Source organism: Motacilla alba, chromosome 4, assembly GCF_015832195.1.
Source record: "Motacilla alba alba isolate MOTALB_02 chromosome 4, Motacilla_alba_V1.0_pri, whole genome shotgun sequence".
Classification (NCBI taxonomy): domain Eukaryota; kingdom Metazoa; phylum Chordata; class Aves; order Passeriformes; family Motacillidae; genus Motacilla; species Motacilla alba.
This window is the reverse complement of record NC_052019.1, coordinates 42,809,364-42,824,610: the sequence shown is the minus strand read 5'-3', so window position 1 is coordinate 42,824,610 and position 15,247 is coordinate 42,809,364. Positions and strand designations below refer to the sequence as shown.

The window sequence follows — 15,247 nt, the reverse complement described above, 5'->3', positions numbered from 1 at the left end:
GAAAATAAGCTCTTTGTAGTCATAAATTTAATTTACATTTTGCTTCATTTCCTGTTTGGTAAAATTCTTTGCTTATGAAAACAGTTGATTTACATGTTGTACTTTACATATATTACAAAGTGAATGCTGTGTTTCTTTATGCCTTTGAAAACAGCAAAATATCTAGCTAAAAACTGGAGCAGATGGCAAACTGCTCACCATTCCTGCCTTTTTGTATTCTATTACCAGGATAACTGTTGCAGCTGTTAAGTGTATTAGCCTGTAAGGGAAAAGTGTCTGAAGATGTTTCAAGCTACACTAATGTGTTTGAAATGCAAATGTTCTGTGGAAATTTCTGTACACAAATTAGGAGCTTTGGACACTTTGGGTATCACAGATATTCTCCAAGGGTGTTTTCTTGGGATTTTACCTCATGTTCTAACAAAATCAAAGAGAGAGAAGTGGTAAAAGCTAGGGCTTCCTTTGAAACCATGGACAAAGGTTGAATGATTGCCCTATTTCTAAAAATTCTGTCTTCTGTTTGAGTGTCCTTATTAGGGCTTCACTTTTGAATGCAAAGTAGACAGTACTGGAGGGGAAGGGCTTTTAGGATTTGTGGGATGTTGAATGATGAAGCATGCATAAGGCTGTGTTAATACTCTGTCAAATGATAAGGATTTTTTTAACTGCTTGTCTTGGCTCGCTTGCTGAAATGATTCAGGCAAGATCTTGCAGTCAAACTTCTATGCCTGGATGAATTCAGTTGCAGCTCTTATGCAATATATATCTACAGAAGGACACAGCAAGTGAGCTGTCTTTGTCTCATCTTTTCTCTGCAGTTGGATCCAAATCATTGGATTTATTTATTCCATGTTAGCAGTGCTCTGTGGAATGTTTTAAAGCTGATTGTTGATCCAATTACTTTGAGTGATGTTTTTGGTGTTACTGATAATTAAATTTTGTCGAAACTGAAAAGTTTAGGTTTGATTTTCTTTCCCTTCAGCACACTGTTAGCCCTGAAGTATATTGGAATTTCTCAGTAAAAGCAAATAAAGTCCCTCCCCAATATGGTGGTCATTCATCATTACAGAGGAAAAGCTTACTTACTTCTTTTTTATATCCTGAAAATTCCATAAGGATGGTGCTTCAGATTTATCTGTTAGAAAAGAGTAGCAAAGCTCTGGAAAGCATAATGAGCATAATCCTAAAACAGCTTAGAGAACACGCACAGTGCAGGTCATTTGAAGTCGGTTGCTTTTTGTTTTGGTTTGGGGTTTTTTATTTGGTTTTTTGTTTGTTTGTTTTTTTAAGAGAAAAAACAAGTGCTGTAAAATCTTTCATTTGGGACACACTTTCACGGCTAATAACTTGTATGATCTTCAGGATAGCTTATTGCTGCATGTTTACACAGACTTAAGAGCCGATGCCAATAAAGTGTATCTGGAATTTGCAGAGATTTCAGGGTTTACTTCACCCTTTAATGCTTTAAGTACCATTCAGTGACAGTGCAGAGTGAATTCTACCTAGACCTGCAAAAGAGTGTTTCAGCTGTGGATTGTTATATAACAGTCTTCCATGGAATTTTCTGTTATGGTCTGTACTTCACTGATGAGCCCTTCAGTTGTATTTTGATTGTTCTTGCAGAAGAAAAGAATGGTCATCATGACCTAGAGAAAAATATTAAATCAAGAAAACTTGGAGTAGTTCACATGGAGAGACGCACCTCTTAAAAAACCTTTCCATCAGAAATTCCAACAACTTGTCTGTGAATACTTCGATAGTGTCTGAAGCAAATGTTTGAAAATGTGTCTCTGTAGGAGTGTACATTCACTTCGAAGGGAAGATGATGCATTTTCATTGTTAAATGTCCCATTTTCAGGTTCCTCAGCATCACCCAAATCATCTGTTATATCTCCTAGCAGTGCAGCAGCTAGCAGACTGGCTGGACAAGGTTGTGATTTAATTATTCCCACAGGTATTAAAGCACTGAATGGATAACGCCCTTGTCTCTGCTGAGACTGTCTAACCCTTCCATGTTTCTAATTATTTGATGTACTATTAGCTGGAAATAAAATTTCTGCGGGATTTTGGTGGCTCTTACTTCTGACTTCAACAGTTTACAAATTAACCTCTGCTTTCCTCTCTCTAAGCTGCTTTTACTCCGTAAAATTAAAATTATAACTAATATTAGTGGTAACTAACAGTAGGTAAAGCAGCAGTGACCAAAATATTTTCTTTAGGTTAAAGCTGAAACTTTTAGCATTTTTTGCCTAAATGATCATATATTCCAATAGACTATGGGGGCAGCCATTAGGAATTCACAACACCCCAACTCAGCTTTGCCACTTGACTCATTTAGTGCCTGTGGGCAAATTACTTAACATCTTAGTTCTGCTTCCTCCTGCATAAAAGGAGAAAACTTAAGTCAGTTACCTCATAAGGGTGTTGAGAGGGTTAATTACTTAATGTTTGCACAGCATGTTAAAGATGTAAAGAACACAGTAGAACTTGATGCTAAAGGAATATCTTGAGGCATCTGTATAGACTTTTTTCCAAACTCTTGCTTGCATAAATAACTTGGCAAGGCTAAGGTGACTGTAAGTAGCAGTAGGGATCAGAGTCAGGAGTAGTTAAAATGAATATGGACATGATAAATAAAAATGTTGCTTAAAAAGTGATGATACTTAGAAGTTTTTAATATTCAGGACACTAGGAATTTTGCAAAATTGAAACATGGAATCCACATGATACCCCATACTAGCTTGAAAATGCTAAATAGTGGCAGTTTGTGTGTGGTGATTTGCCCTAGGTATTTTAAGTAGTTGCTTTAAATCTCTTTGCTAGTTTGTAGAATTAATTGTTCCTAATACAATGAGCTAAAAAAACTGGAATAAATAAATATTGGCTGAACACATCTTCTGGAAAGAATGACTTTCATTGGAAAAGATTAAAAAACTGTACTTCATGACAACAGTATGCCAGTAATTGTTGTTTAATGGCCTTCAGGTTGTAAACAGCCTTTTAGATTGATTAAATGCAAGAGTGTTCAAAGAGTGGCAGAGTTTTTAAACATAGATATAAATGTCTCAAAAATAATAAGAATAAACATGTCTCAAAAGCTGTTTAAAGCTTTCAGTATGCTTATTTCAGCCTATTCATGAAATAGTGAGATATGTATACATTTTATATCAGTTTTAAAGTAAGTCTTTCTTTCTGGAACTGATTTAAAAAAATCTTTTATTCATCTTAAGTTCATACTGTCGCCTTGCTCTGCTTTTGGATGTGCAATTGCACAAATCTTCCATACCTGCTGCTAATCCCTTAAAACAAGCAAACAAACACACAAAAAGCCAAGACCCAAGGCCTTGAAGATTTGCTTTGTGTCTGACACAGGGGGCAGAGCCCAGCAGAAGAGTGGACCTGTTGTGTTAGCAGATGAAGTGAAGAATCCAGCGATGGAGAAACTGGAATTGGTGAGAAAGTGGAGCCTAAACACTTACAAGGTATGCAGCTATGTGTGTGTATGTATGTATTCTATAAGTGAGTTTGCAACTAGATAGGAATAGAGCCGTATAAAAGTAAGCTGTTGTGGCAGTGAGCATAAGCAAGAATGTATAGGAAAGGCTTAGTCTTCTTCTAAGTAGCATTCTTTGTTAAATCCCTGGTGCAATGTCGAAAATCTTTAATAGGTATTACTGATTTAGCAAGGTAAAGAATGTTCCATTTCTAATGTTCCCTTCATCATTCCGAATGTAGAGATTTCAGCACTAAAGCTTGAATTAAATATTTTTTGCTCTTTTTGAGTTGACTACTGATACAATAAGATTTTAGTTGATGTAAAAACATCAGGGGTATCTAGAGGTTGAAAACTTGTTAATTGCTGTTCTGATGGTTTTGTTTTGTCTTGACTTGATTGTTTTTTCTTAGTGTGGTAACAGTTGCTTCAATTTGTATGTGTTTTATATGCTTCTACTTCATGATCAGTTGAGATTTGATGAAATTAAAAGAGTAATGTCAGAATAATGAAAAGGTGTTTAAATCACACCAGTTTGCTGGAAGTGACACTCATTAAAAACTTAGAAGGTAAGGAACAATTGTCAGGGAATGCATTCCTGTCAAAAGTTTAAAGAAAGACCAGTTTTGAAAAATAGCTTCTTGTTATGCCTACAGCTTAAATAATAGAGTTGTGGACAGGTGCATCAGTGAGGTCTACATCAAACTATGAAGAAATTAACAGTCTGTGGCAAGGGAAGTCTGAATCCCTCCAGTGTTCTTTAAGTCCAGATAAGAACATCCTCCTCAGTGAGGATGAGAAGCAGGGATGGAGACACTCTATCTCTAGTAGATGCTTATGCTGTCTTTCTGTTAGAATCAGATTTATTTTTTTTTCATGTCCAATTAAATGACTTTTAGATTTGCTACTTTTCTTATCATCTAAACATTGTAGCAACTGCAGAAGTAGCAGTCCCATGGTATCCTGGGGTGCCTTAGGAGGAACATTGTCAGCAGGTTGAGGGAGATGATCCTGCCTGTCTATTCAGTTCTGGTGAGGCACATCTGGAGTGCTGTGTCCAGTCCTGGGCTCCTCAGGGCAAGAGAGACATGGAGCTCCTGGAGCTGGTCCGGTGGAGAGCAGCAGAGATGGTGAAGGGACTGGAGCGACTTTCATATGAGGAAAGGTTGAGGGAGATGGGCCTGTTCAGCCTGGGAAAGAGACGACTGAGAGGGGACCTCATGAATGACTATAAAGTATCTGAGGGGAGAGTGTCAACAGGATGGATCCAGGTTCTTCCCAGTGGTGCCAAGCAACAGGACAAGAGGCAGTGGACAGAACCTGATGCACAGGAGGTTCCACCTGAACTTGAGGAAGAACTTCTTTACTGTGCAGATGCCTGAGCACTGCAACAGGTTGCTCAGAGAGGTTATGGAGTCTCCCTCACTGGAGATACTCAAGAACTCTCTGGATACAATCCTGTGCAATGTGCTCAGTGATGGACTTGCTTGAGCAGAGATGTTGAACTAGAGGACCCACTGCGGTCGTTTCCAACCTGACCCACTGTGTGATTTTGTCCGTCAGCTACTTTGGAGTGTGCTGTGGTACAATCAGAATATGTGCTATTCAGCTGAAGCTGTTCTTTAAAATTCTCTTGTCTCTTTAAAACATTGACTCTTGGCATCAAATCTCCTATATTACAAGTAGATAGGACAGGACTTGACCTTATTCTGTATTTTTGGTATCTTAATTTAGAAAACAAACCCACAAAAACTCACAATGTCTCAAACTCACTGACGTGAAAAAACAGCCAGAGGACTAGAGAAAAATTTTGCTAAAAGGAGTCTTGGATCTTTGTTTAGAACATTATTTCTTTGGCTGTAGTGTCTGCAAAGTAAAGATTTTTAGTTTTCTTTGATGGCTTAAGCCTCTCCCTTGCTGAAATCCAAACTCACACCAGTAATGACATAGCGAACAAAGACTAGCATTTTCAGAAAACAACATCTTTACTTTGCTCTATTCCCAAATATGCCTAAGGAGATGTCAGTTATGATCTTTCTAGAGTTCCATATTGACTTGCTGTTCACTCTTTTTTTGAGGTATAAGATCATTCAGAGAACTTAAAAATTAATTTTGAGTTGATAGAATATTGTGCAACTGTACTTGAAGATGCCATACATTTGTGTCGTAGGCTTCGTACAAGAAGCATATTAAATATGGTTAAGGACAGTATTTAAATTTGTTGACATATTGGCTTGCTTTGGTTCCCATCAGGAAGATCATGGGAAGAAGTGTCCTCCTTCTCTCATAATAGCTAACTGTTTATAGGTTTGAAGATGCAGAAATAAAGGACAGGAGTAAATGTCAGCACTTGAATACCTCTGAATTTAAAATCCCTGGTATCAATGTACCTGACATTAATCTACAAGGGGAGTTAGTGGTGAAATTTGCTGTTAGGAAGTTCTTTAGGAATTTGACATGATTAGTTCCTATACCGTGGTGTCAGTATCAGGGGTTGAGAATTCTAAATTATTGGGTATGTTCTGAAGTTATTCCCATCTGTAAATGCCTTTTCAACTACCATTGCCCTTCACATTCTCCAGTCAAATGCTCCCTAGTGAGCATGAGTTAGTGTGAAGAGAAATTGCCCTTCTTTCCATAGTCTAGTGACAGGATCTTGTTCTGTTTGTACTTCTGTCCATGCCTTCCCCTTTGGATGAGAAAGGGGTTTTCAGTCTAGTGGAAACATTTAGGCCCAAGAAAGTCAAGACTCTTCTTGACTTCCAGCAATTCTAACAAGCTTGTATTTTTGTTTTTTGTACACCTTCTTAAACTTTGAGGGGGGGGGGGGGGGGGGGGGGGGGGAGGCAAACCTGTTTTGCAAACCTCTCTAACACTGGGCTACTAGTAGAACATTTATTTCTGAGACATGTCCAGTAATGCCTCTATTAATCTTTGACATATACAAGTTAAAATATATTTCTCTTGAATGTATTTTGGTAACCTTTTTTTCTGTGAGTTGCTTTTCCTAACTTTGCATTGGATGACTTCTTTTTGAGTTGCATGGTATTTTTCATGACAGTTTCCTTTATAAATACTCTTAGAACAAAGCACAATGGAATTAATACGTGGAATTTTCTTTGCTAGTGAGAATATAGAGCAACTTGTGTGCTTGTACTAGTCCACTTAGAACTGGAGCAAATCAAAATAGATTGGGGTATTTTCTTTATCATTTGCTACATCTGAGTTAACAAAGTATGCAGTATAAGTCTTTCCAATTCCTGTTTTTTTTTCACTCGTCACTGCTGGGCTTTTTAGGTGTTTTGTTGTGACTTATGAAGCAAATACCCCTTGGCTGAAAATAATTCCTTCATTTGTAATTTATCCTTGCTTTCAAAAATTTTGCTTTCTGTGATTCAGATTTTTCTCTTGCATTTCCGTGGGGGTTTGTGTGTGTGTGTGTCAGCTCTTTTGGAAAATAGCCAAAATTCGACTATCACTTCCATAGTTCCTAATGAAAGCCTTATTTGTGCTCTGAGCACACTCAGACCTAAGCTGTATTTTTCAATTTCTTGTGGAGTCTTTGATAGTAAAGTTGTATTCTCTGTTATGATTTGTTATGCTCACCCGAATTTCTGATGCTTAGCAGACAAATGTCACCTAGATAATCTGTGCTTTTTCTTGTCAATTACTTGAATCTAACAAAGTAGCCCAAATAGTCTGTATCTTCTGACCTAAACCTTATGGGTCATGACCAGCTTGATCTCCTTCATCATTCTTGAGTCACTCCTGTGTTCCTCTATTACGTTAAGAAAGGACGTGGAAGTTCTAGCAGGTTGAATGTGCATCCTCTTTGGACACAAGTAAAGATGGTATTAAACTAAAGTTCTTGAATTGGGAAACCCTGGGAAATCCAGTGCTGTAGTGTATTTGGGGAGTATGTTACAAGATAAGTTTGGACATTATTTCACTCCAAAAAAAATTTAAAATAGGAGCTTTGTGCTTAGGTTAAGTCCTTTCAGAGTAGTTGTGGCCTTGACTACTGACTTAGTTTCCTTGTACCTTTTGTTTCTAGCAGTAATTTTTCATATGTCTAAGTTGCTTATCTGTTCACACCTTGGGACCACAGATTAACTTCAAGTAACTTACTAGAGCAGAAAATAATTCTGCTTTCCACGAAGAAACTGTATAGCTTTGCTACACATCTGCTTTGCAAATGGCTTCTCCTATGTCTCAGTCAAGGGAAACCCCAGTGTGCATCTTGGGAGGCTCACTGCCAAGCCGGGCTCGAATCTCTGGCAGAGAAGGTGTCACAGATCAGTGGAATGTGGTAGCAGCCTGCTCTGTCACAGCCATAGGCTGGGTGAGAGTGTCTACAGCTGCCTAAGAGCACATTTCCTGCTCAGTGTGTTAATGAACTGCAAGCCTACTAAGAATTTGACTTATGACAGGAAAGAAATAGTCTTTCTGAGTAAATCATCTCCATTTTATAGATGTGTAAATAATAAGTGCATTTTAATACTTTTGCGTATTTCTCTGTAGGAGTTCCCAGTTTCCTAATCAGCTTTAAAAACATGCTGAAAACCACCACCTTCTCACTTGCCCCCTAAAAAAACCTCAAAATGAACATTTTTGGAAAATTTAACATGGATGTTCTGATCAGATAATTGGTAGACAAAGCCCAAAAGATTGCTAACTAGATGTTTTTATGCAGAATAGTAATGCTCCTATAAACTGACTTAAATGCAATGGGCTGAAGTGCTTCTTTTAATTTAATGAGATTCACCAAACCTATAAAAAGATAAGTGTTCTTTTACTTGAGAGACAATTAGTTATGCTCTTGATTTGCTAACGTGAATATTCATCTTAGTAGGAGTTGAGACTTGTCCAGCTGTTCTTGCTGAGTCCTGATAAACTTCTAAAGACTGTGTTGTTTTTTCAGTTTGTTGTGCAAACTTATATTGGGAGGGGTGGTTGTGAAAGAATTGTGTGTAATTATATGTCCCTTGAAGCTGAAAATGGGTGTATGCTGTGTTGTCTTGAATATACTTGAATCTTTATAATTTAATTTTTTTTCTGCAGTGTACACGTCAGATCATCTCTGAAAAACTGGGTCGTGGCTCAAGAACAGTAGACCTGGAACTAGAAGCTCAGATAGATATATTGAGAGACAACAAAAAAAAATATGAAAATATCTTGAGACTGGCACAGACACTGTCCACACAGCTCTTCCAGATGGTGCATACCCAAAGGCAACTTGGAGATGCATTTGCTGACCTGAGTTTGAAATCATTGGAACTTCATGTAAGACTTTTATAGTGTTAAAAAAATACAGGGGCAGAGATGAAGATAAGCCTAATTGACTCGTGCAGGGTGTCTGCTAGTTAGCAGCTACTTTTATAAACATTGTAGTTAACAATATATTACATGCTCTTTGTGTTGAAAGCTTCTGTGATTCACTTAAAACTGTAGGAAATTACTGAAATCATTGTAGTTCTTCATTGTTTCCTAAATGTTAGCCTCTAGTTGATGATTGAAGTCAAGAACTGACAATTTTGCTTTGTAGAGAAGATGAATTTTAGTATTAATTTTGCACCTCAAGAAATGTCATGAAAGTGTTCCAGAGTGTTACGTCATTTCAATTACAAGATGTCTTTGGGGAATGTGCCTGCAAATAAGTAGATTAGGGCACATTACTTCACTTGTGCACATTGAATGTGAGTAAATGATTTTTTCTGTAGCATATTTAAATGTTGAGATTTGATCTCTTAAGTCCTTTTTTAATCAGAATTTTCCTACTAATAAGACTAATCTGTATTCTTATGTTTTTCTGGAGTTGCTGAGCGAGAGAGGCAATCTTGAGATGTCTGGGTTGTTATGATTCCATGGTTTAGAAGTTTATGTAACACTGCCAGTAGTAAAGCTGTTTGCTGTAAAGAGAGACAAGGTGCATGTTGCTTACAGGGTAGAGTAGCTGGCTTGCTTCTACATTGCTTGTTCTGCATTTGCAACGTTAAAACAATTTGATCCTTTGGAAAACCAATATTAAATGGTTTAACAATTCCCTGAAACAGCTCAAATTATCTTTGTGATTTTAAAAACATCTGTCTTTTCGTAATTGTCTTTTCCCATTGAGTTTTAAGGGAGTAGGTGGAGTTCATGCTTGCACAGGGGAACCTGAAGTGATAGCTAGCTGAAAAAAAATGTGAAACTCCTACACTAATGTGGAGGAATTTTTAATATTAGTCTGACAGATGAAAATCCGTGAATGTAGAGCATTTCTAGCAACTAAGAAATTAAATGATCTGCTAAAAGAAGCTTTTAATAATCAGTTTATTCTTGACACAAATATGAGCATGTGGTTTGTGGCAGATCTTAGTGATTGTTGTGAAGTATGTGCTGAAACTGGATGTTTCTTCCAAAACTTGGATGGAATCTGGCATTATGCTCATTTAATGAATCTTGGGGTTTTTCCCATGACTAGCTTGTAACTTCTAATGGGAATACTGATCTTCCAGGTTCTTTCAGCATCTTGTATTGGTCTTGGACTTTGTTTCTGTCATTCATCTCTTGTGTAGATTCTTGAATGGGATTGTTGATGAAAATCAAATAAAGGTTTCTGCTGCTGTAATAAGAGTTCTCTAACCTTTGCTTCTTGGAGGCTTGCCTGGTGTTTGTCTCTTTCCTCTTAGTGTTTTCCCTCTGCTTAATCTGTAATGTATTATCATCTGTAGCCAGGCCTACTTTTGGATATTTGGGTTTTTGCCTCTAAAACTTGTGCAGGACTAAAAGTAACATTTCTGAACAGTTAGTCTTTAATGTTTAATGTGATAACAGTATATTAGCTTAAATAAAATTAAAAAGCCCCCCCAGGTATCAAGGTAATACTTTTTTCTTTTATACATGATAACAAAGCAAATTTTTAATGTGGTATCTGGTGAGGTATTACTTCATGTGAATGGGTTGCTGTTTCTCTTTTGGATACAAAGATAACTGCTGGTTCCAGGCTCATGTGCCTTTAATTATATAGGCAGATGAATCCCAATTTTAATTGACCTGATCATAGAGTATGAACTGAATGTAAACTCCGGGAGTACAAAGGATTTCCTGTGTGTTTCGTAAGAGGTATCTGCAGAGGTCATGGACAAAACTGAAAAGTTTGTATGAAACTATGAGCCATTGGAAGGACACAATTGTTGGTTAGCATATTCCTTAGTAGTGCAGGCCCCTGCAGACTCATCCTTCTTACCTCCCCCCTTTGAACTGATAGTGTTTTCATTTGGGTCTGGGATGATCTGAGTGAGAGACCAGCTGGAAAACAAATTGCAGTCTTGCCTGCAGGAGGAAGAATAGATGGGACTAAGCTGCTGCAAGGGGCAGTTCTACTGCTGTTGTCTCTGCCAGCATGCTGCTATTTCTTCTCTGTGCTAGCACTTGTGTTAGCTGTGTAGCTGGCAAAGTTAGAGCAAAGCCAGCTGGAAAATACTTGTTTTGGTTTTTTTTCCAGCAAAATCTGTAGCAATTTAGCCAACTGCTTTTGCTGCCCAAGCAGCTGTGCAAAGCAAAGATGACAGATTTTTAGCAGTGTTTACAGGGCTTAGCTCGTAAAAACTTGCCCTAATTTCTCTTCCTTTTTTCTTCTCCTTCAATTGCTCGCTTCCACTGCACCTTCTTCTCTAGAGGACACTTCTCTTACCATTGCCCATTACCTGTTACCCTTACTGTCATGAATTTGTTGACATGAAATATCATTTGGCTCTGGTATTCATTTTCTAGACAGATGAAAGGAAACTGGGAGAATAGAGCACTTCTGAGTCAGTTGTTGGCAGTGTGCAAGCCTAAAAGACCAAAGTTCCAAATATGAACTTAGTGTGTTTTATAGTCATTACAACCAGGGATTGTACTCTTTTCTGAGAACTCCCATCTGTAGAATATGGAGATGCTATATGGATGACATAGATATAATAATTGGATTCATTTGGCACCCATGCATTAGGAAAATCTTTGCAGCCTTGCTCAGCTTACTCTGCTGTTAAAGAGACGTGGACAAACATATGTCTAAATGTGACTAAAATGCCTTCAAAATAATTTTGCCCTCATCTCTTTGAAATTTATGGATGAGCTACATTAAAATTTTTATTTGCTATTCATTATAATGCTCTGCTCTTCAATTATTTACCGCCTATTAAACCATGATAGATGTTGGGGTTTTTTGCAGTGCTCCTTTCCAGAATGTAAGAATAAAACTTAATAGCTAATTAATGCTGTGTGCCCTTGTGAATTTAGTTACATTACTGTATTTAATGTAGCAGTGTCTCTGTTCATATTAAAGTATTACCTAGACAACCATGAGAGATGCTGGATTAAAACCCTGCTGAATGACAATGTGAAGATTGCATTAGCACTTACTTTAAGTAACATTTAAGATATCAGAGTGCAGAAAAATTACATTATAAAATAGGATTTAACATATGTGGTAACAAAATCATAAACTATGTTTTACTGATGTTGGAGGGATTTCATAAGAACTGTGAACTAAATATTGTATTGAAATCTTATTGGTTTAATCATAATCATACCCAAACAGAAGTGAAAGACCTGCCACATCTGTGTTTGCATTTTTTTTATATAGTTGCTGATGAATGGTATGATTTCAATTGATCTACAGCTTTGTTTTCTCTGTTCTTTGTTTATAGGAGGAGTTTGGCTACAATGCAGATACGCAGAAACTTCTAGCTAAAAATGGAGAAACACTTCTTGGGGCTATTAACTTTTTTATTGCCAGTGTGAATACATTGGTGAATAAAACAATTGAGGATACATTGTTGACTGTGAAACAGTATGAAAGTGCCAGGTAGCTATCCTGTGTCTGGCTCTTTTCCTTATGAATTAATCCTTGGGAAGCAGACTCTGTATCAGCTTAGGTCTTGTATTTGAGTGACTAACCTGTCAGATAAAAACCTTATAACACAGCTCTCATCTGTTTAACTGTAGATCATTGCACAGATCTTCAAATGTTTTGTACATGTTTCCTTGTAGACTGAATTTTACTTGTTAGCTGTAGGAGTAATTATAGCTGGTTTTTCCCACGTGCTAGATTAAGGTGGCTTTCTGAGTAGCGTGACAGTGGAAGATTAGCACTTTTCTCCAGCTGCATTGCAATAGGTAAAATAATCTCTTCGACTGAAAGACGTTTGTGCCTCTGTTGATGAACAATGCCTGCAATTCACACTTCGGTTTGTATGCAGACGTTTCAGGCTTGGTCAGAAAGGGGAAAATAAACCAGAAATTTCTCAATTTCTTATCCTGGAGAAGGTTACTTTTAGATGTGTGTATTCTAAAGCTATGTTCCTTTTTCCTGTCAGAGACTTGTAGCTCTTTCTGATGGGTGGTTCCATTCTGACTTTCTTTCACTTACCAGAATAAAGTGCATGTCTTTTAATTTGACAAAGGATGTAGTTTATACATATAATTTTTGTGATGCTTGGTTTTTTTTAGGTCCGAAATTGCAAACTGCTTGAGTTTTGAATTTCCCTCTCTTTTTTAATTGTTCTGTTCTAATGCTTATTTTTGAACAAAATAGTAAGTTATTGTCTTGTTATTTAGTTAAACTGTCAAAGGCATGAAAGGTAGAATTAATGTGTAGATAAGGTATTGCTTTATTTTTGGCATGTGTTAAAAAAAAAAAAGAATTGGTTCATACATCCAGCTATCCCCTGGAAAATTTACACAAAATGCATCTGCTCTGGTTGTTCTTGTCAGTCATTTTCAATATATGGTTCTTCCCTCCTGAAATACCTTCATTGCTTTCCCTTTCTGTTCACTAAAGAAATCAAATATTTTACCATTTTAATAAGTCAAATAAATTATAAAGGTTCTTCACTGACATGGCCTGTTCATCATTTTGCTCTGTGAAAATAGGTCACATTTATTTCTGTGCCCCTTCTTTCCTGTTCCCAGTTGCACTTTAGCATTCATCTGTTCCCCTCTTCTGTCAGCTCTCCATAAGTTTAATGGTTTCCTTTTTGGAATTAAGCCATAAATTACATATAAATCCTCAATCATAGTGGCAATGAGAATCAGGAGGAGGAGCCCTGTGAATATTATTCCTTTTACCTCTGAAAAGCTTGTATTTTTCTTTTGAGCAGTTACATCAATTGAAAATTGTGGTTTATAACCAGTTTTTAATCCTGATTTGTTTCCAGTTAAAAAATGTCTGTAAGAAAGCATGTTTTAAAGGCCAAAAATAGTGTGGTTTGTCCCATTAAAATAGGTGGATATGCTAGGTTCCATTATTTGACAACTACAGAAAAGTATGGAAGGAAGAGTGATGATTTGGGCGGGGCTGCACCATCTTTTTGCAGTCTGTTTTTCCATAGGACAGACAAGTTGTCAGAAAAGTGTTTGTGGAAGAGCTATGAAACTGTCCAATTAATGCATATGGAGCAGCCTGGAGCATGCTGAAAATGCTTTAGGTCAGAGTTTGGTTTAAGTGACCTGTTCCTCAAACATCTGCTTAAAGGGGCTGTCGTGCTCCTAATGTGCCTCTTACTCTCAACACAGACTCTCCAGTGAACTGATTCAACAGCAGAAGAATGACCTGAAAAATATTTGCTGGCTTTTTCTGGGTCAGTAGGTTGAGATGTCTCGGGAGAAGCTCTGACTATTGAAGCCCGTACAAAACAGAGGGGCTGGGAGCATGTGGCTGAGACAGGAACAGAAAAGGGAGGGTGCTTGTTGAGGCAGTTTTATACAGTGTGCTTGATAAATAGGAGGGAGGAAAAAACTTGCCCAGATTTTTTTGTTTTTTGTTTGTTTCGTTTTTTGTTTGTTTCGTTTTTTGTTTGTTGTTTTCCCCCTGCAGTTAATTCTTTTGTTCATCTTCTGTCGTACTTAGACGTATATCTGAGGTCAGTTTTGAGGCACTGCCCTTAGATGGCTTTTTTTTCCTTTCTCCTCTTTCTTCTCAGGATTGAATACGATGCTTATCGAACAGACCTGGAAGAGCTGAATCTCGGCCCTCGTGATGCAAACACTCTGCCAAAGATTGAGCAATCACAGCAACTGTTTCAAGTGCATAAAGAGAAATATGACAAAATGCGTAATGACGTATCTATCAAATTGAAATTTTTGGAAGAAAATAAGGTAAGCTGCTACCTCTCATGTTATGATTAGGAGTTTTGTTCTACAAGTTACTGCTTTCTAGACGTATTTTAAGTTGTTACATCTTGAAATATGTATTTATTTAGAAGTAGAGCTAGCAAGGAAAATAAGCTGAGTTTTCTGAATTCTTGCTGTATCACTGGACACACTTTGAGAGCAAACAGCTTTAGTAGCCTCTAATCAAGCTGCTCCAGCTACAAATAACTAACATTGTGGCAGTAAGTTTCTTATTGATACAGGAGGTTTCAAGTTTGCAAAAACATTACTTTTTCCAGTTTACCACATTTAATGGTTAAATGAGTCACATAATTACTGATTTAATATTCAAAATAATACATATGTTTGGCAACATTGTCATGGAGATTATGCACAAAGAAAGCAACAGAACTATGAAGAGGCTTCTTCAAAATTAAGCTTTCTTTATGAATTTGAACTGAGAAGTACTACTTTCTATAATTAATGCCTCTATAGTTTCTTAATTTAAAACAGGACTCTTGAACTGTTAGTTTGAAGGGTGGGGTTGTTTTTTTCCATAAGTGTTTATTTCAACCCTACCATTTCATCCATTCCCTCTTAATGATGGGATTCTTACCCTTCTTATTCTACCAGGCA

General features: G+C 37.1%; 1 protein-coding gene across 5 annotated transcripts in view; it reads left to right on the top strand.

The window, feature by feature from the left end:
• ARFIP1 (ADP ribosylation factor interacting protein 1) overlaps positions 1–15,247 on the top strand; it is a 40,651-nt gene that overhangs the window by 17,022 nt on the left and 8,382 nt on the right. For 2 of the 5 annotated variants that reach the window (XM_038135473.1, XM_038135471.1), the window contains 5 exons: positions 1,859–1,954; positions 3,373–3,482; positions 8,555–8,776; positions 12,169–12,326; positions 14,443–14,617. In XM_038135473.1, the coding sequence (XP_037991401.1) occupies positions 1,859–1,954; positions 3,373–3,482; positions 8,555–8,776; positions 12,169–12,326; positions 14,443–14,617 (761 nt within the window). The remainder of the gene's footprint in view (positions 1–1,858; positions 1,955–3,372; positions 3,483–8,554; positions 8,777–12,168; positions 12,327–14,442; positions 14,618–15,247) is intronic. The other 3 variants (XM_038135475.1, XM_038135474.1, XM_038135472.1) reach the window with 2 other exon arrangements.